General features: G+C 40.7%; 1 protein-coding gene across 3 annotated transcripts in view; it reads left to right on the top strand.

Moving 5' to 3' along the window:
- Positions 1 to 23,793, top strand: part of ppp1r21 (protein phosphatase 1, regulatory subunit 21) — a 75,937-nt gene that overhangs the window by 5,567 nt on the left and 46,577 nt on the right. Inside the window, exons 3-5 of one of the 3 annotated variants that reach the window (XM_078229650.1) lie at positions 1,804 to 1,950; positions 11,359 to 11,463; positions 21,618 to 21,782. In XM_078229650.1, coding sequence (XP_078085776.1) covers positions 1,804 to 1,950; positions 11,359 to 11,463; positions 21,618 to 21,782 — 417 coding nt within the window. Of the gene's footprint in view, positions 1 to 1,803; positions 1,951 to 11,358; positions 11,464 to 20,117; positions 20,174 to 21,617; positions 21,783 to 23,793 lie in introns of those variants that run through there. The other 2 variants (XM_078229651.1, XM_078229652.1) reach the window with 2 other exon arrangements.

Below are 23,793 nucleotides of genomic sequence, written 5' to 3'. Positions count from 1 at the left end.
TTTGCACTTCTCTTAAAGCCTACTTCTTTGACTGAACTTTTAACCATTTGTCCTAATGTCACCTGATGTGGTTCAGTCCGTAATTTTGCTTCATAGCACTGCTGTGTCGCACCTTGATAAAGGCACAAATGTGCTATTATAAATACATGTTGCATTTTACTCCATTTGTTCTAACGCAACATTGAGGGTATTTTCTTCTGCCCTATGTTAACCAATGCAATTGGGAAGAACTTCCATATATAAGCATCTTTGTATTACAGACTTTTCCTATTAGCAGCCAAGTTAATTTCACTTGGTGGAGTGAGAGTAACCTTGCAGGCATGAGAAACACTGGGAGAGAACTGGCTAGACCACATAAAGTACTGTTGGTTCCTGCTATCATCTTTCAAAATTACTCAGTCATGATCATTCTGAAATTCAAAAGTAACATCAGCTTTTTTTGTTCTCAACTGCAAGCCATCTTAAACCCCTTTCCTCTGCTGCCTCCAGTAACAAATGCAACAAGCTCAAACTTCTTTATCACAAAGATTGAGACCTTGCTCAGCTGCTTCTGTCACTTTCCTTCCTTTCCCTGACCAAATTTTCTGTCAGGTTCTCCCTGCCCTGAATTTTCATCTTCCTGTAGCTTCTCTATCTCCCTCATGTCCTCTCCAAGTTCATCTTGTCAATAAGATCCATCACCTGTTCTGGCCCCTTCCTGCTAACTATTCATCTTCTATTCCTGGTCCCCATGTTAGCTAGTCCAAGCAAACCCTTGGACTCCTCAGTGCTTGCAAACTGATACCTTATCTCTGACCTTTTTACTCCAGTCCTTGAGAATGCTATTTAAAATCTGTCGATCTTTCTGATTGCTCTCTCCTGGAATTCTTCCAATTGGGTTTCCATCCTGCCACAGTACAAAAGCAAAGTCACAAATGAGATTTTCTGTGGCTATGAACATGGTGAATATCCCTTCTTGACCTGTCTGCAGCCGTTGACAACACCATATTCCTCCAATGCCTTTCTGCTGTCATCCAGCTAGGTAGGAAAACAATTGTCTGATCCTTTCTTATTTGTCCAGTTAATCTGAAAATCATCTGCAGTCACTTCTCTCCCTGCTCCCCGGTTGTTGCTCTATCCTCCAAGGATTTGCTCCTGTCCCCTCCTATTTCTCACCTACATGCCATCCCTTGGTGACATCATCTGAAAACAAGGCATCAGTTCACACACGTACAGCTCTACCTCACCACCACCACCTTACTCAACCCCTCCATTGTGGCTTAATTAATCGACTCATTGTCTGGCATCCAATGCTGGATGAGTAGCGATTTCCTCCAACTGAATATGGGAAGACTGAGGACGTTGTCTTCAGCTTTCATACCATACTCTGATCTCTAGTCACTGACTGCATCCTGCTCCCTGGCAACTGTCTGAGGCTAAACCAGACCAAATATCAAGCTTGGCATGATATTTGACTCCAAGCTGAACTTTCAACCACATTCACACTGTCACTAAGACTGCCTAGTCCCACCTCTGACGTTCTGTTCTTGCTTCAGCTAAGATGCCAAAACCATTATTGTGCCTTTTTGTTACATGTGGACTGGACTACTTTGCACTCTTGGTTGGCCTCCCATCTTTCACCCTCCATAAACTCGGTTTAAACCTCAACTCTGCTACCGGTATCATTACTTGCACCAAGTTCCATTCATCCATCATCCTGTACTTGCTTTGGGAGTAGTCAGGCAGTGCTGTGGTCTTTTCTAGTCCTGTATTGACAGTGTTTTTGTGTATAGATTGATTTAACACAGGGTTTCTCTGTGACAGGAGGAGCTGAAGATGAAGGACCAAAGTGTTAGGAAGTTGCAGCAGGAAATGGACAGCCTCACTTTCCGAAACCAGCAACTGGCAAAGCGTGTGGAGCTACTTCAAGAGGAATTAGTAACTACTGAGGCCAAGGGCAAGAAGAACAAGGTAGAGTCTGGAATGAAGCAAGGTTCCTGAGGCCCAAGGTTCTTGAATTTTTGATGAAACTGAATAGTTGATGGCATAGTATTAATATGTTTCATACCCGTACTCTTTCCTTTGCAAATAGATATTCACATGTATTAGCTATATTTATTATCCCACTGAATAAAAACTCCCAAGTCTCTGTTCAAAATGCTCTTTAATCAAGCAGCAGAACTTGGTCGTAGTTAACAGCCTTTGTTACTTTAGATCTGAGTATTTTAATGCACTCCTGGTCAATCCCCCACCCCGACATTCTACCCTCCCTAAGGTCATCCACAATTCAGCTGTTCGTGTTCTTGCATGTGTTCAGTTCCATTCATCCATCACTTCTATGCTTGCTGACCTATATTAGTTCTCTGCTAAGCAACACCATTAGTGTCCTCAAATCCTTCCATGGGTTTGTCCCTCCCATCTCTGCAATCTCCTCCAGCTGCACAACAGTAGATGATATCTGTAATCTTTACATTCTAGGCTCTTGAACATCCATGATTTTAATAGCTTCACTACTGGCGGCTGTGCATTTCACTGTTTCAGCCCCAAGCTCTGGAATTCCCTCCTCTCTGCCTACTCCATTTAGGCTTTGGCGCTCTGCTCTCATATCTCCTTGTGTAACTCAGTCTAATTTTGCTCCAAAATGCTTTTGCAATACTGGAATATTTATATACCTTAAATTTCATAGAATAGGACTTCGAGAAAATTTAAACTAAATGTTGGGTTGAAATCATTTCCATCTAAAATAGGAGATGCTTGAAGGACTGTCGAAACCATTACATTTTACACCACAGCAAAGGAGGCCATTCAGTCCAACGTATTTGCTAGCTGTTCACTAGCCCTCTTGCCCACTCTGTCATCTCAAAGCCATGTAGCTTCGTGTTAAAAATATTTATTCAATTTTCCCTTGGGAGAAACAATTGTCCTGGTCAACCACTCCTTGCAGCAAAGGATTCCATGCTCCAACAGCCCCCTCGTGTAAAAGATGTTTCTCCTATCCCCCTCAATTTATGAATGATTTTAAATTGATGACCCCATGTTACTGGCATTCCGACCAGAGGAAATTGTCCTTGCCAATTGACCTGTCAAATCTCTTCATTACTCTACCCTTGGCTTCTCGAGCTCCAATGGAAATAATTCCAGTATCTTGAACAATAGTTTCCCAAACATGTCATGATCCTGTTGAATCAAATTGAAAGTTCTTGATTTCAATGTCTTTTATTCAAAACCTCCAGTGTCTATCTTTTTAGCATACGCTCACGTCATCCACATTCAAGTTACATCTGTGCATCAGTTCACCTAACCTGCAGTATGAACTAGGAGGGGTCATTTGGTCCTTTGAACTTGCTCCACCATTCAGTGAGATGATTGATGATATTGTCACCCTTAAGAAGAGAAGCACTGTCTTGCGAAGGAAAGGAATTCTGTCCACATGACCTTCGTCTATACATGGTCTTGGCGGCTTCAAAAACGTTTTGCATGTCAAGGTGGTCAGCATGTTGTGGATCTCTTACGCTTCCTCTTCCCAGCACAGGTCAGGAAGGAAGCAACAAGAAATGTAAGATCGTAGATTCAGAAATATATTACCAGGGTGATATTTACAGTTTTGATAAGATGCGTCAGAAGTTAATACCATATTCTTCTTTGGTGAGCACTCACTAATGAGTATGATGGTCCATCTAAGAAACTCTGTTACTGGCCATGGATCCTGTGGGTCTTTGCGTGGCTGATGAATCTGATCATAGAGCCACATCTTGGACCGCAGGAAGGTGTTTCCAGGAGGTGCGTTCAGTCCTTGGACTTTAGATGGCTGGTATTCCTTTCTCGGGCTCCTTTTCTGGGCCTCATCTATCGGGTGTCCTCGAATTGTCCTTTCAATCAGGAGGTTCCTCCAAGTAGGTCTCTTCTGAGCAAGGGTCTACAAGGCATTGGCATCTGTGTTGCATTTCTTGAGGTAAGCCTTCAGGGTACCTTTGAAGTGCTTTTTTTTATTGTCCTTTTGTTCGGGAGCCTTCCTTGAGCTGGGCAAAGATGATTTGTTTTGGCAGTCGGGAGGGACTCTGACATCCTAAGCACATGTTTGGCCCAGTGGAGTTAGTTTCAGATGATAATAGCCTCAGTGCTGGTGCTCTTGGCTCCTTCAAGGATGCTGATGTTAGTACATCTGCCTTCCCAGCTAATGGGGAGACTCTGTCTCAGACAGCATTGATGGCACTTCTCTAGGACCTGAGGTGGCGTCTATATATAGTTTCTGAGCCGTATGGAAGAGTTGGGAGGATGACTGCCTTGTACACAAGGATTTTGGTGTCGAGACAACTATCGCAGTTGTCGAAGACACTCATCCTTGGGTGTCCGAGGACAGTGCTCACAGATTGGATACAATGTTAGATTTGTGGATTGATCGCAACTTTGGGTGCCAGGTGGCTCTCCAAGTAGGGGAAATGTTCCACATTTGGGAGGGTTTTCCGTTGATCTTGATGGCAGGAGAGACCGAATTTTTCCCTGGAGCGGGTTGGTAAAGGTCTTCTTGAGATTGAGGCTGAGACCGATTCTTCAGTATGCTTCCACAAAGTTGTCATGCATGGCATGGAGATTCTGTTCTGAGAGAGCGGAGATGGTGATGTCATCTGCATATTGAACGTCCACTGAGCGATATCGTTTTTGTTTTCTTCTTGGATTTCAATTGGTTGAGGTTGAAAAGTTTTCCATCCATCCTGAAGACAATGTCCACTCCGCTGGGAAGTTTGTTCTTGACAAGGTGAAGGATGGAGGCGATGACACATCCCGACTTGATTGCAGTCATGGCCTCAAAGGTTTCTGTCTTATTTTCGTTGAGAGCTGTCGCCGACATCTTGTTCGGAGGATGGATGACTTTCTCTGGAAAGCTAGCCTTTGACAAGGTCATCCAAAGCACTTCCTGATTGACTAAGTCAAGAGCCATGGTCAGATCGATGAAAGCCATGTAGAGTAGTTGATATTCTTCCTGGCATTTCTCTTGAAGTTGTTGAGCAGTGAAAACCATGTCTGCTGTTCTACGGTTTGGTCGGAAGCCACACTGGCTTTCCAGAAGGGTAACTTCAGAGACTAGGAGAAGGCAGCTAGCAAGGATTCGGGCAATGATCTTCCCGGTGATGGAGAGTATGGAGATTCCTCAGTTCCCACAGTCCGCTTTGTCTCATTTCTTGAAGATGGTGGTGATGACTGCATCCCTGAGGTCGACAGGAATTTCTTCTGTCCCAGATTTTTAAGAACAGCTGATGGAGATGGTGGGTGATCTCTTCTCCAAGTTTGAAAATATCTACTGGAATCCCATCCACTTGCACGGTTTTTCCATTCTTCACACGTTTAATGGCAGCTTCAATTTCATCCATGCTTGGTGGGAATGCAAGATCATCATTGATGGGAAGTTGGGGGAATTTCCTCAAACGTGTCCTCACCTATGATTGTACCATAGTTTAGATCTTTGAAGTGTTCCCGCCATCGAAGGCTGATGTTTTCTGTCTCTCAATAGGGTTTGATCCTTACTCTGCATCAGTTTGAGGCCAAGGGTGTTGGGTCCATATATTGTCTTGGTGGCACTGAAGAAATCCCGGGTGTCATGCTTGTCAGTGAAAAGTTGTAGCTCCTTAGCTTTCTCAGTCCACCATTCATTCTTGATTTCCCTAGTTCTTCTTTGTGCCTCCGTCTTTGCTAATTGTTGAGCTCTACTCTTTCTCTTGCTGGTAATGTTGCTTGGCCAGGCGTGGAGAGCTTTCATCTTGTTGATGAGGTCTTGGATGGTGTGATCACAAGAACATAAGAACATAAGAAATAGGAGCAGGGGTAGGCCATCTAGCCCCTTGAGCCTGCTCTGCCATTCAATAAGATCATGGCTGATCTGATAGTGGGTTCAGTTCCACTTGCCCGCCTGTTCCCCATAACCCTTAATTCCCTTAATGGTTAGAAATCTATCTATCTGTGACTTAAACACATTTAACGAGGTAGCCTCTACTGCTTCATTGGGCAGAGAATTCCAAAGATTCACTACCCTCTGGGAGAAGTTCCTCCTCAACTCTGTTCTAAATTGACTCCCCCGTATTTTGAGGCTATGCCCCCTAGTTCTTGTTTCCATTGTAAGTGGAAATAACCTCGCTGCTTCTACCCTGTCTAGTCCCTTCATTATCTTGTATGTCTCTATAAGATCTCCCCTCAACCTTCTAAACTCCAAAGAGTACAGGCCCAGTCTACTCGATCTCTCTTCATAAGCTAACCCCCTCATCTCTGGAATCAACCTGGTGAACCTTCTCTGTACCCCCTCCAAAGCTAATATATCCTTTCTTAAATAAGGGGACCAAAATTGTACACAGTACTCTAGGTGCGGCCTCACCAGTACCCTGTACAGTTGCAGCATGACCTCCCTGCTTTTATACTCCATCCCTCTCGTGATAAAGGCCAACATTCCATTTGCTGTCTTGATTACCTGCTGCACCTGCAAACTGAGTTTTTGTGATTCATGCACAAGGACCCCCAGGACCTTTGCACAGTAGCATGTTGTAATTTTTCACCGTTTAAATAATAGTCCATTTTACTATTATTCCTTCCAAAGTGGATAACCTCACACTTACCAACGTTATACTCCATCTGCCAGATCCTTGCCCACTCACTTAGCCTATCCAAATCTCTCTGCAGACTCTGTGTCCTCCACGCAATTTGCTTTTCTACTCATCTTTGTGTCATCCGCAAACTTTGTTACCCTAAACTTGGTCCCCTCCTCCAGATCGTCTATGTATATGGTAAATAGTTGAGGCCCCAGCACCGATCCCTGCGGCACGCCTCTAGTCACTGATTGCCAACCGGAAAAGCACCCACTTATTCCGACTCTCTGCTTTCTGTTAGATAGCCAATCCTCAATCCACGTTAACGCTTTACCCCCAACTCCGTGTACATTTATCTTATGCAGCAACCTTTTGTGAGGCACCTTATCGAATGCCTTCTGGAAATCTAAATACACCACATCCACCGGTTCCCCTCTGTCAACCGCACTCGTTATATCCTCAAACAATTCCAGTAAATTAGTCAAACATTACTTTCCCTTCATGAATCCATGCTGCGTCTGCTTGATTGAACCATTATTTTCCAGGTGTCCTGCTATTTCTTCCTTAATGATAGATTCCAGCATTTTCCCAACTATGGATGTTAAGCTAACCGGCCTGTAGTTACCTGCCTTTTGTCTACCTTTTTTAAACAGTGGCATTACATTAGCTGTTTTCCAATCAGCTGGCACCTCCCATAGTCCAGTGAATTTTGATAAATTACAACTAATGCATTTGCTATTACTTCTACCGTTTCTTTTAGTACCCTGGGATGCATTCCATCTGGACCAGAGGACTTGTCTACCTTTAGTCCCATTAGCCTACCCAGCACTACCTCTTTAATAATAGTGATCATTTTAAGGTCCTCACCCCCTACAGTCCCATGACCATCAATTATTGGTATGCTATTTGTGTCCTCCACTGTGAAGACTGACACACACAACCTGTTTAAGGCTTCGGCCATTTCCTCGTTTCCTATTATTAAATCCCCCTTCTCACCTTCGAAGGGACCAACATTTACTTTAGCCACTCTTTTCCATTTTATACATTTGTAAAAACTTTTACTATCTTTTTATATTTTGTGCTAGTTTACTTTCATAATCTATCTTTCCTTTATTTCATTCTCGTCTAACCAGTCTTGGCATTTCCTGGTCTAATAGCTGATGGTTTCTTCCCAGTTTGAGATTATGGCTGTCTTCAGCTCTTCCAATTGTCCTCCAGTTGATTAGAATGAACACTTCGGAGATTTTGGAGCAGACATTGTTGAAAATTCACTAGCATGCTTGGCTCTTGAAGTGGCTTAATGTTGATCTGAGCTGTTTCTTCCCCTTCCACTCCTCCTGGTGGACTTTGGACATGGAGGAGCGGATGAGCCAATGGTTTGTCCAGCAGTCATCTGCACTGGTCATCACTTTGGTGAAGAGGATATTCTTTTGGTCTCGGGATCAGACAATGACTAAGTCAATCATGTGCCAGTGCTTTGATCATGGATGTCTCCAGGAAACCTTGAGCTTGTCTTTTTTGTGGAACAGTATGTTAATGACAAACTGGTATTCTGGGCATTTGCTGAGAGGAAAACCCTGTTTGAATTGCAATTTCCAACTCCTTCCTTTCTAAAGTTGGGAGTCCTTTTCATTCCTGGCGTTGAATCCCCAAGGAGGATTTTATTTTCTTAACTTGGGAATATTAGAGTATAGCGTCCAAGGTGGAGTAGAAGCTGCCTTTGGTCTCATCATTGGCAGTTCAGGTTGGGGGGGGGGGTAGGAGCTCATGACCATTGCCTGCTGGTTCTTGGCAAGTTGTGGACGGAGGGTCATGAGGTGCTCATCGATGCCAGTTGGGAACTCCAGGTCAGTTGATGAGTTCCTACTTGATGGTGAATCCAACTCCATGTGTCCTGGGCTGATGATATGGAATACCATATTATGCTAGACTTCTAAAATGTTGTTTTAGTCTTCATAGTAATTTTTTTGCTTTGACTTTTTTAGTATTTAATGTACAGTATTTCACTATCATGTATTGAAGTATGCCTGGTAACATAGTGTATCTGTTTAATCTTCCAATGCCTCACAGCAGTATTTGCTATACAGGAACAAAGTACCTTGATGGGTATTTTTGTTACAGTCCACTTGGGGCAGGTAGCAGCTGAAATTAAAAATGCCACTCTGAACTGTCCTGCTTGTTTTGGTTCAGTTTATCAAATGATAAACAGTCATTGTGACCATATGTAGTAGATTGTGTGTGATTCTACATTTATAATTTCTGATTTTAGTATCAAGGGATGCCAAGAGGAAGTTTAAATCATTCCTTCATTTATGAAGAAAGAGGAGAAATAGGAGTGATGTTGGACGAATTCTAGGATGCAATGTTTTATTTACTGTCTGAACCTGTGATTAAATTTGCGCATCTTCCTGATGTGTTTCAGCTCTGGGATAACACTTCAAAGCTAAAATTGTTATAAATATTTCATGTAGTTTTGAATCCAAGGACATAAGGTGAAAGCACTAATCTCAAATACAATCCTGGCCCCTCTAGTTTTTGGTAATGTTCAGATTTATAATAATCGCCTCTAAACTAAATTTATTTCACCCATCAATTATTGTCCAGAGAACAATCAACAAATCTTAGTGATGAAGCGCAGGAGGCCATTTTGCCCATTGTAGTGGATATACTAGCTCTTTGAAATTAGTCCCACTCCTCTTTCTACATAAGACCATAAGACCATAAGACATAGGAGCGGAAGTAAGGCCATTCGGCCCATCGAGTCCACTCCACCATTCAATCATGGTTGATTTCAACTCCATTTACCCGCTCTCTCCCCATAGCCCTTAATTCCTCGAGAAATCAAGAATTTATCAATTTCTGTCTTGAAGACGCTCAACGTCTCGGCCTCCACAGCCCTCTGTGGCAATGAATTCCACAGACCCACCACTCTCTGGCTGAAGAAATTTCTCCTCATCTCTGTTCTAAAGTGACTCCCTTTTATTCTAAGGCTGTGCCCCCGCGTCCTAGTCTCCCCTGTTAATGGAAACAACTTCCCTACGTCCATCCTATCTAAGCCGTTCATTATCTTGTAAGTTTCTATCAGATCTCCCCTCAACCTCCTAAACTCCAATGAATATAATCCCACGATCCTCAGACGTTCATCGTATGTCAGGCCTACCATTCCTGGGATCATCCGTGTGAATCTCCGCTGGACCCGCTCCAGTGCCAGTATGTCCTTCCTGAGGTGTGGGGCCCAAAATTGCTCACAGTACTCCAAATGGGGCCTAACCAGTGCTTTATAAAGCCTCAGAAGTACATCCCTGCTTTTGTATTCCAAGCCTCTTGAGATAAATGACAACATTACATTTGCTTTCTTAATTACGGACTCAACCTGCAAGTTTACCTTTAGAGAATCCTGGACTAGGACTCCCAAGTCCCTTTGCACTTTAGCATTATGAATTTTGTCACCGTTTAGAAAATAGTCCATGCCTCTATTCTTTTTTCCAAAGTGTACGACCTCGCACTTGCCCACGTTGAATTTCATCAGCCACTTCTTGGACCACTCTCCTAAACTGTCTAAATCTTTCTGCAGCCTCCCCACCTCCTCAATACTACCTGCCCCTCCACCTATCTTTGTATCATCGGCAAACATAGCTCTCCTCCTTCAAGTATTTATCAAATTCCCTTTTGAAAGTTATTGTTGACTCTGTTTCCACCACCTTTTCAGGCAATGAAGATTATCATGTGCTGTTTTTTTAAAAAGAAATTCTCTTTGTCTCAGCTCAGGATTCTTTTATCAATTAAAATAGTGTGAGCAGTTTGTCTATGAATTCTATTTGTTGATATCTAGTGGCATTTCACATAGGGAGTTGATGTCAAATATAATATTTAAATCAACTTTGGGGGAGTAACTGATTCAAAAAGAGGGATATACAAGGGTTGTGGTGGGGTGGAAAGGAGAGAGCAAGAATGAGGTTGACGAAGGAAGGAAAAGGTGGTGATGAAGAATGGGAGAGGAAAGACAGAGCAGGTGTGCAATAAGCTGTTGTCAATTTATGGAGGAAAGGTGGGATATTAGGAGAAGGGTTAGACCAAATGTGAAAAGTGATGCTTAGATCATTAGGGGCAGAAGAGGCCTGAAACCCCAAAACAGCTACTCCGTTTGGAAGGAGTTAAAATCACAATGTTTAGTTCTGATTGCAGAAGATCCTAATTTGATAAGAAAAGTCTTGGGGCTGTTTAGGCAGGCTGGCATACTACATTGTGATGGAGATAGCAGCAGTAGTTCACGAGAGCAGTGGGCTGATGTTCTTTTGGGGTGTTGGTCACATATGGTGGGATAACTGCAAACAGCAGAATTGCAGCAGGGCTTTTGTTGAGTTCAGTGCACAGTTTGTGAAATCCAGAGGCATTGGGAGAAGTCTACCATGAGCTAGTTTGGCAAAGCTCATGTGGGATAAGGGAGAAGTTGGGCAGTGTTTATGTTCCTCATGGATAGAATAGATTGAATTGGGGTCAGTGGGTGCGATGTATGGCATGACTGGGTCAAAGTAAACATTTGACTTTGCCTATATCAAAATGTCTGCTCTGTACAACAATTGCATTGGCGCAGCATCACCCAGTGGTGAGTGTTAGGAATTGAAATGCAAGTTCAAACAAACAGATTACCATTTGTTGACAGTCACTTAAATAATACCCCCATGAACTCAGTTCTTCACACACATGTTGCATTGCAATGCCATATGCAGTGCTACAGCACCTTTTATATATTTGCATAATGCAGACTGGAGGAGTTTCTAACTAAATGTTGAATGGTTTTGTACAGCAGAAGAATGCTGATCCCCCATCTCAAATGAACCAGCAGCGACAGAGTGTGTTTGATGAAGATCTGCAGAATAAAATAGAGGAAAATGAGCGTCTTCACAAGCAAGTAAGTTAATTGCACGGTAGATTTTGTAACAGCAAGTGTGAGAAATCCAAACCATTGGCAAATTTGATAGTGCGTTACAGGTTCAAAGATCCTCAGATTTTTGAATACTGTCTGACTCCAAAACTCTGATCAGTTAACTGGTCACAAGCCAGGAAGCAAAATTGGAACCTTCTGGTTTTCATAGTTTAGTCACATCAGGTCATTTGTTGACTGAATTTTGTTTAGGAAAATCATTAATTCCTCAAGCTGCAGGTGATTGATAAAAGCAATCCAACAGGTCATATTTTTCTGGACACGAGGAAAACATATAACTAAATCATTCAATAAAATAAAACGTTTTTAAAAATGCACCAATTGGATAGATGCACTTTGTACATTTAGGGCAGCTGCATTTCTGCTTTATATTTGATTACATTGCAGTTGCACAGTACTGGCCAAGTCCAGAAGAATATACCTAACAGATCAGAAATAGGTGTGGATTTTATGTGCAGTCCGCATTCTTTTATTAGTTACTGAATGACTCATATTTAAATATAAAAAGAATTACAATGAATTTAAACAATTTTAATGGGAAAGTTATATTTCTACATAACACACATCATGCTAAAACATCTTGTAAGTATTTCATAATGCATTTCTTTAAATGTAGTGGCTGCTTTTGGCAAACACTGAAGGGGATATACTTCTGGTTAGCACTGCTACCTCAGTGCCAGGGACCTAGGTTCGATTCCAGTCTTAGGTCACTGTGTGTGGAGTTTGCACGTTCTCCCCGTGTCTGCGTGGGTTTCCTCCGGGTGCTTCGGTTTCCTCCCACAGCCCCAACATGTGTAGGTTAGATGGATTAACCATGGTGAATGCACGGGGTTAGGGGGATAGGGTGAGGGATAGGCCTGGGTAAGATGCTCTTTTGTAGACTTGGTACAGACTTGATGGGCCGAATGTACTGTAGGGATTTTGTGGTTCTGTGGGATTTCATTGAAGTATATAAAATCTTATGCAATTAAATATGAAATTATGAATTATTAAATTAATATAGCGTAGAATTCTAGGCACATGGAGTTCCTTCGCTAAATTTCTCTACCTCCTCTTTCCCTCTTCAAGACACTCTATTGGACATACTACTTTGGTTAAGCTTTTGATCTTTTGTGCTCTTGCGTGGATCTGTCAAATTTGGTTAATCACTTCTTTTGAAGTGCTTTGGGATGTTTTACATTGTTAAATGTGCCATCCAGTTCAGTTGTTGAGCTGAAATTCTGAAAACTCCAGACGTCAAAACCTCAGACTTCAGAGATCTAGTGGACGTGAGCTTTTGTTAAATAGTAGCAACTTCATTTATGTATCTTTTTAAATAAAACATTCAAAGAGTTCTTTAAAGGCAGAAAATAAGCTCTCTGAAATTTGTTGGAAGAAAGAAATGGGGTTCGTGATTTTTTTAAAAAAAACCTCAATCTACTTCCTGTCATATTTTTCAAGAAGAAAAAAGTAGCAAATTGGAAAGGTTTTGGGATTATTTGAGTGTGAAGTTGAAATACCTGACTCTGCAGTCAATAGTGGAGTGAAGAGGAGGAGGCATTCGAAGGAAGCCATAATCTTGAGGGAAATCTTATTCTTGAGGGAAAGTATAGAACTTAGAAGATTTGAAGTTGTAGGAGAAAGGAGGCAAGCAAAAATGTTGTGCCCTGTGAGCTATAATACCCAAGAATGAATTAAGTGATTTAATTTTTTTCCCTAATACGAAATTGTAATGCAAGGATGACTGGTTTTGTTTTATCACTCACTGGTGCCCTTGTTTCTGTCGTTCCCAGAAACAATAGATTTAATGCAGCCCATCGTGGCGAGAAATATGGGCAGAGGAGGAATTCTCCACACGCCATGCAATGTATTTTGCGGTGGTGGGAGGCAGCTGTTGGCCAGTGGCAGGATCTTCTGGTCCCATCGCTGTCAATGGGATTTCTCATCGAATTCACCCTCCTGCTGCCTGGAAATCTGCAGTGGGCATTCGCTGTTGGCAGGACTGGAAGGTTCTGCCAAAGATGACAGCTGGAGAATTCCGGCCACGGTGGCTGGGTCCACCTACCATTTGTACTCGTGCAAAAGTTGAATTTCTGCAACCCTTTCTTTAGGTTGACTTTTACACAGGTAATATTTTTGAGGGGTTTACTTTCAATTACCAACGCCTGCGGCTCACAGCTAGCAGAAACCATACTGAATTAGATTGCAGCAAGAACGAAACCGAAAAAGAAGATATTTTCTTTTCCTATAGAACCATAGCACTGTTCATGACAGCTTAGTTCCACGTCTGGAAAAGTTTAATATGCTCACATACGCTGTGCACACTGACTCTGCAGTTCCAGCCTTATCTCTGTCATTTTAATGAGAATTCAGTTTCCCGATATCTGTGGGCAAATTGCACTCTGATCTAGCATCGATGCAGTAAGATCAGAAAACTCCTGCCTCAAATCCTGTCTCTGCAGTCTTACTCTGAATTCAGAGCAACACAATGAGCCGAGTTGGTGTTGAGAGTTCTTGGAAAATCAGGTGTCGACTATTAACATGAGTTATATGAAAAGTAAGGATTTTTAGGCTTAAGGCTAGAGGTTGACTTTTAAATGAGGTGGACAATTAGTTGAGTATGTACAGTAATTACAGGAGAGGTTGCACATCTGTCTCGGCAGTTGGAAAACCTCTGGCGATTTAAGCTGAAGGAGGGAGTCCTCCAGGGAACCTTGCCTGCTCGTGGTGTGTTGTCAGCTAGGCTTATTATTGAACCAGCTGACACCAATTATCCCCGAATCCACTGGAATTTGGTGATGGCTGAGGGATTGCATGCAGAAGGCTTGATGCTGGCTAGTTGAGTGCCTGACAATTCAAGCTTCCTCCTTGGAAGTGACGTGTGTTGAACCCGCATCAGTTGGGTTAAGTTCTGATCAGTGGATCTGTTATAAAAGTTGGACGCTTATGATTGTTCCATTTGTTTTGATAACCGACCTCTTCCTTAGCCATCCATTCTAAATGCAGATTTTTCCCTTGTACTGACGCTGATTGGGCTACACTAAAACTAGTGTACATATATACTATAAAAGCAATATGTTTACCATTACTGAATTTACGCAATTTATTCAGTGCCTACAATATCTTTATGTTCATTGCTGTTGAAACATCTTTGGAAGTGTGGGTGCACGTTCTGTATTTGTATTATATATTAAGTAAATCTCCTGTGATGGTGTTCATGGTAAGTCTTTAAAAAAAATTTGGGTCTTAGGCTGTGGGATTCATTGTCCATTCCCAGTTACCCTCAGAATCTCAAGTCAACTGCATATGGTGTCACATATAGACCAGATCATTTAAGAGCAATAGGCTCACTTGCCTGAAGACCATTGGTGAATCAGTTATGTTTTATGTATTATTATCTCTTCATCTCTTCATCTTTATGCCAATAGTCTCAGTCCATACTCTTATCAATCCCCACTTCTCTTTGCCTTCCCTTTAATCTTCTGTTCCTTAATATTGACCCCTCTCACTCATGCCCTGCCCTCCACTCCTCTTACATAGAATATAGAATACCTTGTCTATCATTCCTTCTCTTTGACTGCATCCACCCTTACCAACCAACCACCCGACTCATTACCTTTTTCTTAAAGTATGAGCTAAAATGTACCCTTTCCTATTAGTACTCTTAAAATTTTCCTACAACTTTGTGCATTTCTTTTCACTTAAATGGGTTGCATGTGATTTTGTTTGGCTGCGGTGTTGTGTTTTGCTAATATCCGCTGTTGGCAGAATGTCAGGAATGGTGAACAGGTTTTTTTCTCTGCTGGCTCACGGAGATGTTTAATTTCAACCATTTTTAAAAATGTTCTTTCTGTCATTTTGGTTTGGTAGGAAGGTGGGGGGGGGGGTGTGCAGAAATAGGCCATTCAGTGCCTCAATCATATTCCCACTCAACTAAATCATTGCTGATCTGTCCCTCGACTGCATTTATCTCCCTTTGTTCATGTAACTTGATGCTAGTTAACATGAATCTATTGATTTCAATCTTGAAAATTTAACTTGTCCCAGCTTCTGCAGTCCTTTAGAGTAGTGTGTTCCAGATTCCCACTCGTCTACTTTTTGCGGGAGGAAAAATACCTCTGATTTCACTTCTAACTGACATGGCTCAAATCTCTTTTGGATTCTGTCACCAAAATAAATTGTTTCTCTGTAACTACTCCATCTAATTCCTCTTAATTTTAATAGCCTTATTAGATCACCCTTCAGCCTTCTAAACTCAGGAGAATAGAAGCCAGCCTCCTGCAAAGTTTTAAGCCTTAAAGCATTTATCATTCTGGTGAATCCACACCACACCATTTCCAAGGCCAATACATCATTCCTGTGTTTCGATGCCTGAAATGCTGTTGTCTTGATGGAGTCTGACCAAGGCATTAGAACTGAACTATCGATTCCTTAATTTTGAATTCCAACTGCCAACTTTCTGTCTGTTTGGTTGGTAGGAAGATAATGTTCATGTTTGAGCCTCTTTGTTTGCATTTTGTAGCTGTGTACTAGCTCTGTGATTTCTTTATATGGACACCTGAATCTTTTACTCTTCACAGTGCCTAATCTCTCACCATTAATAAAATATTCTGACTCGCCTTTCTTGGATTCTAAAAGGAATGCAATTAGAAGAAAAAAAACCCTTAAGTTTACCTGTGTTATTGTATTAGGATTTGCAGGATGAAGTGTGAGAGTTCTCAACCAGAATTTTGGATTTGGCCAAAATTATATGCAGGAGGATATGCTGCAAGTCATTTTTTCCAGTTGAACACATATTAAAATTAATCTTTAAAAGAATAATCATTGACTATATAGCTGCCTTTTAGTGTATTTTATATATTTGCTCATTTTCACCACTTTTCTTGCTCCTCTTCTGAAAGCTTTAACTCCTGCTGGTTATGGCTCCCCAGGTGTTTGTTGTCCAAATGGTTATTTTCCATGTGAGTATCAGGAGAATTTGGCTTGGTTTTAGGGTGGTGGGGTATAAAGGAATTCTAACCAAGCCTGAGTGTCACACTTACTGTTGCTTGAAAAGTGCATGAGGTAATGACAGGATCCTGTTCACCTGTGTTTTTTCAAACAGCAGTAACCTGTTCAGGTGAAGGAATCCACTTTAATTTCCATGTTTCATGCACTCCATTCCACAGCCCAGAGTTAGAGATTGGTCGTAACTCCCTTTACAATTACTCATGGTAGATCAACTGAGTCATAAAATTAGATGTAAATCTGCAATATTCTGGCTTGCTTTGCTATAGTTTCACTGACTAAGCCATCACAGAACATATTCTTTTTTTGTAGATTTGTCTTTTTTTTCTGATTTTTGGCTTTGATCCCTGCAGCTAAGCAGGTGGTTCTCAGGCAATCCATCAGTCAAGGGTGACTTGTTTCCATGCTAAAATGAGTTCTCACATGTGACCTATTGTCTCTATCACAGGTGGGGCAGATGGTGGTTGCAAGCACAGGTAGGTGGGGTGCCGAGGTTGCCACGTGCTCCTTTCACTGTAGATGCTTGGCTTCATTTTGCTCTGTGGTGAAACTCTTGGTGTTCAGCTCCCAGATGCTTTTCCTGTAGCTGGCTGCTAAGCACTAGTGTCTCTACCCATTTAATTTTCTTCTCTCTCTTCCCCAAAGTTGGGAAATGCCTCCACCTGTACTGGGCACCTCCATAGCCAGATTGATAGCTGACTGGATCGGAATTCAAACCTACATTTATCCATGTTCACAGCATTCCTGCAATGAACATTGATCAGACTTCCAGAAGAGTTGAGTTAGTGCACCAAACATTAGTTTCCTCGTACATTGTTGAGGTGTAGAAATGTTTTTGTTTTTCAAACAAACGGACCTTTTTAAAAATCTGATGTAAATTTATTCACTAAGATTAAAAATGTCATTGATTTTTATATTAAGGATAGAATTGAGCATTAATCCTAAATCAGTTTTTAAAGTCGAAGTTAAATAAGTGGATTGACAATCTAAATGTATTCTAGATTTGAGGTACTGTACTTAAGATATTTTTTGGTTTTTATGGCTTTTTGTCTTGGCTATTAGTGTCATTTTGAATGTTGGTTCAGGAGCTCCAGGTGACTGATTAACATTTTATGTTATGATTTCTAAATTTAATGAACGAATTGCCCATGGAGATGAAGCACTGTTGGTAATCTGGAAAAATCTAGGTTTATGCCAAGTGTGAAACCCAACTATAATGTATTTTTTTATGAAGTATAACATAGTCACCCCACAGGAGACAATGGCACTAAATTTAAAAATCGTGTCGTCTCCACCATCCTTTTGCTCCTGCTTCTTTCTCCCTTTCCTCACCTCTCCATTCTCTTTAGTTATGCCTCTGCTCTTTTTTCTGATTTCTCTCCCATCTGCCACTCTATCCTCCCTTGATTTAAAGGCATCATTTGAATTTTTCTTGAACTTGGGTTAACAAGAATGTACAGGCAGACTGCTTGGCTCTATTCTGTTTGAAATATCACTCTTTAACAGTGTAATTTAATACTAGTAGCTTTTATTTCCAATTTAATTTTCAAGAATCATAATTTGCAGTACAATTAATACTGCTTTATGGTAATTAAAGCAGACTGCTCCTTTACAACTGATATTTTACATTGTGAATGGTTTCCTTCGAAGTAACTTTGAGTCTGAATTATATCCTATGATATGAAATAATTGTATTTTTTTGAGGAAGTCTGCTGTCCAGAACACACTTGCATTTAGAAAATTGTCGACAAATGTTTCCTGCATGCAACTTTAATTACTTTGTCAGTCCTATTATAAATTAATCAGAAGAAACTCTACATATACAGTCCAGTCTTGATAATTCAATGCCTGTTTTTTGTCAAAAAACTTGGATTGATTTATATTATTGGATAGGAATGTGGAGGTTCAGCTTAAAAATGTGAATTTACTAGATAATTAACATCAAATGGTTGAACATTACAGAAAGTATGGAAACCGTTTTATTAAAGTCTGAGATTATTAATTTTGGGGAAATGAAGTTTCTTCTATGTTGGGCCTGCTCACGTGTTTGAGGAAAAAGTATTTTTGGGAAATCTGGCGTCTGCCCTAGAGCACTGATTTAATTTTGGTTCTATTTCAAATGCCATCTGGAATAGCATTTAACAACCATTCTGTGTGCACGCATTTCAATTTCTTTTAATATTGTTTTTGGGGTCATCTAACTTTGTTTTTTCTCTGCCAGGGCATCCATCATCCCACTCTGAAGTAATAAAACTGATGATTTATTCTTGGGGGGAAAAAAAGTTCCATAATTTATATTAATTATTTTGGCTCCCACCTTTTAGACCAAGAACATGGGTGATCATCCTGCTTTTTAAAGACTTGCCAGCATCATTCTGTACCAACTCTAGGGATCACTTTTTTGTAGTTTGATGATTTAGGAACATATTGGGGGCCAAAAATCCAAATGTGATCTGTCTGAAATTGAGTAACAGGCAATACATTATGTAATAAATGTAACAGTCTCATGTGAATGGTAAGATTATGATCTAAACCAGAATTTTCTCTAACTGTGGCGTCGTACATTCCCTGATTGCCAGGTACATGCAGTTTTCAGCAAATACGATTAAAGATTAAAACCAGATTTTTCTAGCTATGTATCCCAAACGTTTGTCGTTCACTTGAGAATTAGTTTGAAACTGTGCAGAGAGAGTTGTTTCTGTTTTGATTTGGCAGCAATGTTTTTTGTTGGTTAAATGTGAGAAGTTGATGCATGCTCTGCAAGCTGTCTTTCATATATTGTATTTAAATAACAATGAAGCAAGAAAGACCCATACTATCTTGAGCTGCTGTTGTCCCCCTTACTATTTTTCACTTTAGTTTCATTTCCTTTAATTTTTAAACTTTAATTTCTTGTTATACTCCTTTGTCCAACTGGCATATACCATTTGGCCCAAATAACTGTACATTCTAGACATTGTATTTATTGATATCAAAAATAGTTCGGGTCATGCACAGAGTTCATAGAGTCATAGACTTTTCCAGCACAGGAAGAGGCCCTTCGACCCATCGTGTTTGCACCGTCCATCAAGCACCTATTTATTCTAACCCTATTTTCCAGTACTATTTCCAGTACTTGGCCCGTAGCTTTGTTTGCCATGGTGTTTCAAGTGTTCATCTAAGTTGGGTGGTAACTGGAAATATTCTTCCCATTCTTCTTTTAATCTTTCTGCACAAATGGAGGAGCTCACAGGACATTCTTACAATATTTGTGGGTGTTTGCAGATTGACTGCTATACTATCAAGTAATTCATTAACTGCTTTGAATAATCCTAGTTTTGTGAAATAACCTTATGGAGAGGGCAGATGGATGGACTTTCATTCGTACTTTTAAAAAAAAAATTTTGAGTCAGTTTCAGATGTAATTTCTCTCCCTTCCACCCACCCTCAAATTTTGGAATGCAAGTTACTTTTATTGTTGAGTCCTTCAGTTGGTGTTAGTTGGCTTTTTGCCCAATTTAAATTCCATCTTGTTTGCACTTTGGTTCATGAAAGTAGTCATTTTATTTTCTTGAACATCCTTATATTTGGCTTGTACAGCCACCAGTGATAACCCTGTGTCTTCCCCTTGTGGCTCAACTTACTTGACAGAACAGAGGCCACTCAGCTGAGGCTTTCCTAAAAGCCTTCAACTCAACTCCGATGGCGATTGGTAAGTTTGTATGCCAAGGTAACTTCCTTTTTTTGAGGTAGGGTGGATGTTGGTTGTCTTTTGCTAATACTGTTTGGTCTTGCACATTTGACACTTGTGTTACCAGTTCCTGCAATATCCTCGTGGGCAAAGGTGCCATTTGTTATAGCACTAAAATGCGTAGATAATTTTCTGTGTTCAGTCACTAGCTGATGGTATGTCCACTTCTGAAACCATTTCCCATGCTTCCTTTTTTTCTGCTTTCAAAAGTCATCATCTTCTGCTCTTTTCACCCTTAGTTTGGGTCTTTATTTATTCCTCTTCCTTTTCCTACATTGGTTATCTGCTGTGCCAATTCTTTCAAAAGACCTTTAACATGATCCCTATGTAAATGCAAGGCTTTTGCTCGCAAGATGCTTCACTTGGCCTGGGTGACCTTCATCTTGGAGGAAAAAAGCACCTAGGTTTTCCCAAGATTCCTATTAAGTGGCTGCTGGAAACTTGTACCTTTTATAAGGACCTATGGGGCTTAGCTGCAATGTACTATACAGTCACAAATCCTTCTGATGGGTACAGTTTAGGATTACACCAAGACCAGGCAGGCTACCAGAGATAGCCAAGGTGCAACTCTGTCGAGAAAGAGGAAGGAATTGATCGAGGCAGATGTACATTATTACTCAGTTGGATCAGCTGTTCTCTTGGACATTATCCTGAGGCCTGCCTTGCTCATTTTCACATTTGGACTTGGTGCAAAGATTTCAGAATTGCAGTATAGCTTTTTGGAGGTTTTGAGAAGTTGAAATATACAATTCTGAGCTGCATCTGCATATTAATGTAATAGCTGCTAGATTAAGGTTCATGATATTGATTTTTGAGAGCCTTTTGAATTTCTCTTTGAACCTGATGAATAAAATTCATACAGGTTCCTGCAGTTGAGTTTTTAAAGTATAAAGCATTGGCACAAACTCTAGGAGCATAAATAACAAATACATAGAATCCCAACAGTACAGAATGAGGCCATTCGGTCCTTCGAATCTGTACTGACCACAATCCCACCCAGGCCCTATTCTGGCAACCCCATGTATTTATCATGCTAATCCCCATGACGCTAGGGGCAATTTAGCATGGCCAATCAACCTAACCCGCACATCTTTGGACTCTGGGAGGAAACCAGAGCACCCAGAGGAAACCCATGCAGACACTAGGAGAACGTGCCAACTCCACACAGGCAGTGACCCAAGGACGGAATTGAACCTGCGCTGAGGCAGCAGTGCTAACCACTGCCACCATGCCACCCACATTTGAGTTGGGTTTACTGCATAGCTCACTAATGCAATGGGGCACAAACATTTAAAACAAGGCAAGAAAGGTGTTCAGCACAACTGTGTTTCTGTGTCAATAATGAGGAGCATCAAAATTAAACCAATCCAATAAATGTTTGAGTCTCTTGTGTTTCTTTCTACAGGTGCAGGAAGCTCAGGAGAAACACAGACAAATTGAAACTGAGCTCAGGGAGCGATTAGTGGTGCTGGAGCGAGATACCATGCAACATCATGCTGTGGTTGATGGCTTGAAGCAGAAGTACATGGACACCATAGAAAAACTTCAAAATGATAAAGCAAATTTAGAGGTTAGACTCTGTCGCTTTTTGAGGGTGAAATTTCATCTCTGGTATCCTTGCTCTTTCATACTCTGTTTAGCTCTCTCTTTGGTATCTGCTAACTCCGACAAGGAATTACTGTGCAGAAGTGCAGAGCAGCAGCCCTGAGGCTGTTTTTTTTCATAATGAAGAAAAGTACTTGAGCAAGCCCTCTTTCAGTGTTGCCTCGATAGTATCTTAAGGCCTGAATTTCACAGTGGCTTGTAGCATTTTACAGTTTAATGAACTTTGTTCTCAATGTTGCACTGTAGTTTCTTAGCAACCATAGTTGCTATAGCATCTATATTTACAGAATATGATGGAACTAAACAATTAGATATTTGTATATTAAAATATATATATTTTAAAAATTCAAAGCAAGTCAATATTAAGCTTTTATCCTGAGTATTGTTTATTGACTTAATGGAGATTTTAAATATCCTAACTAAGTAAAATCATAAGCTGCTTAAAAAAGTCAAATACATCCTGTGAAATTACAGCATTCAGTTTCCCTCCAGGGTGCGATATTTTCCATTGCAAAGTTTTTAAATGAAGTTTTATTTAGTCCATGAATATTCTCAAAGTTAACCCTCGATAGCTGAAAGTTTATTATGTATATATAAATTGCTTCTTTTAAAATGTTTGCATAACTACAGACCTATTTTCAAAACAAGTAAAGAATATGGCTCACCGTGAATGTTAATGAGCTACCTGTTGAGCAGGTGACCTCTTGGGAGAGATGAAACTCTTGTAACCAAATCAGGAAATACCCTTCCTTCTCTCAGCAATTGGGCAAGGCTCCATGGTAGCCATCAACTCCTTACACATCAACTGCTAACTCCAGCTTGCATTCTATAATTGGATTTATACTCTTTACTCAGGCACATTTTAAAAACTGTATAGCTACTTGGAAGCCTTGATAGTTGTTCTCAAGAAAGTGACTGTGAAGGATTTTGGCATCCAGCCTCTCCTTGTGTATGTTTTTTTTATGTGTATAACCTCAAATCCTACTAACATCCATCTGATAACCGATTCAATTGCCCTAGTGTTTTATAAACCTCCATTATATCCTCTTAAGTGTAAATGTTTTCAAAAATGTGCGGGTGAGGTTGATTAGCCATGCTAAATTGCCCCTTAGTGTCAGGGGCATTAGCAGGGTCAATATGTGAAATTATGGCGATAGAGCCTGGGTGGGATTAATTCTATGATTCTATAAAAATCCCAAACATTTGGATCCATCTGCCGACAAGACTTATAAAACTACACATCGTTCTGGTTGGCTCTCTCTGCACCTTCTCCAGAAGTTTGAATTCTTTCATTGTATCCAGCTTTTTGCCCTTTACACGATGCTCAAATTTGATGACTTGTGTAACCTAGGTGTGTTATAGAAATAAAAGATCTGATGTTCTGGAAGGCTTTTTTAAACCAACTGCAAACAAGAAATTTATTTGCAAAAAAAGCTTGATGTCCGTTCTCGAAGCAGAAAAAGTATCAGCCTGTTTAAACATTGACCTGACTTCAATTTCACCTATTTTAATAAATATTAATGATTTGCCCTGTACTTCAAGTATTGGGTGACTTATAATATTCATCAATAACAATTTGTACTTGGCTCTTTTTAGTGTTAGCAGATATTCAAAGATGCTTCACAGAGGTGTAATCAGACAAAAATTGATGCCAACAAAAGTAGGTGTTAAAAAAGCTTGGTCAAAGAAGTGGGTTTTAGGGGAAGTATTATTCTTGGAGAAGCCGAGGAGGTTCAATAGTGATACCCAGAGTGTGGGAGTAAGGCAGCTAAATGCATGGACAGATGCATCTGTGATAGTTACATTGATGAGGTGGTGGTCAGATTTCCCCTCTTGCTTCCCTCACCACCTGTTGAACACCCAGTCTAGTAGCTATTTCCTTTAGGGCTCAGTAGTGGTGTTACCAAGCCACTCTTGAGGTGGAATTTTACGGCCTCGTCCTACTGGCAGGGTTTTTCACTCGCACCAAAGGCGAT

Source organism: Mustelus asterias, chromosome 15, assembly GCF_964213995.1.
Source record: "Mustelus asterias chromosome 15, sMusAst1.hap1.1, whole genome shotgun sequence".
Taxonomy (NCBI): domain Eukaryota; kingdom Metazoa; phylum Chordata; class Chondrichthyes; order Carcharhiniformes; family Triakidae; genus Mustelus; species Mustelus asterias.
Note: the sequence above shows the minus strand (reverse complement) of the source record. Positions and strands in the feature narration are given on the sequence as shown.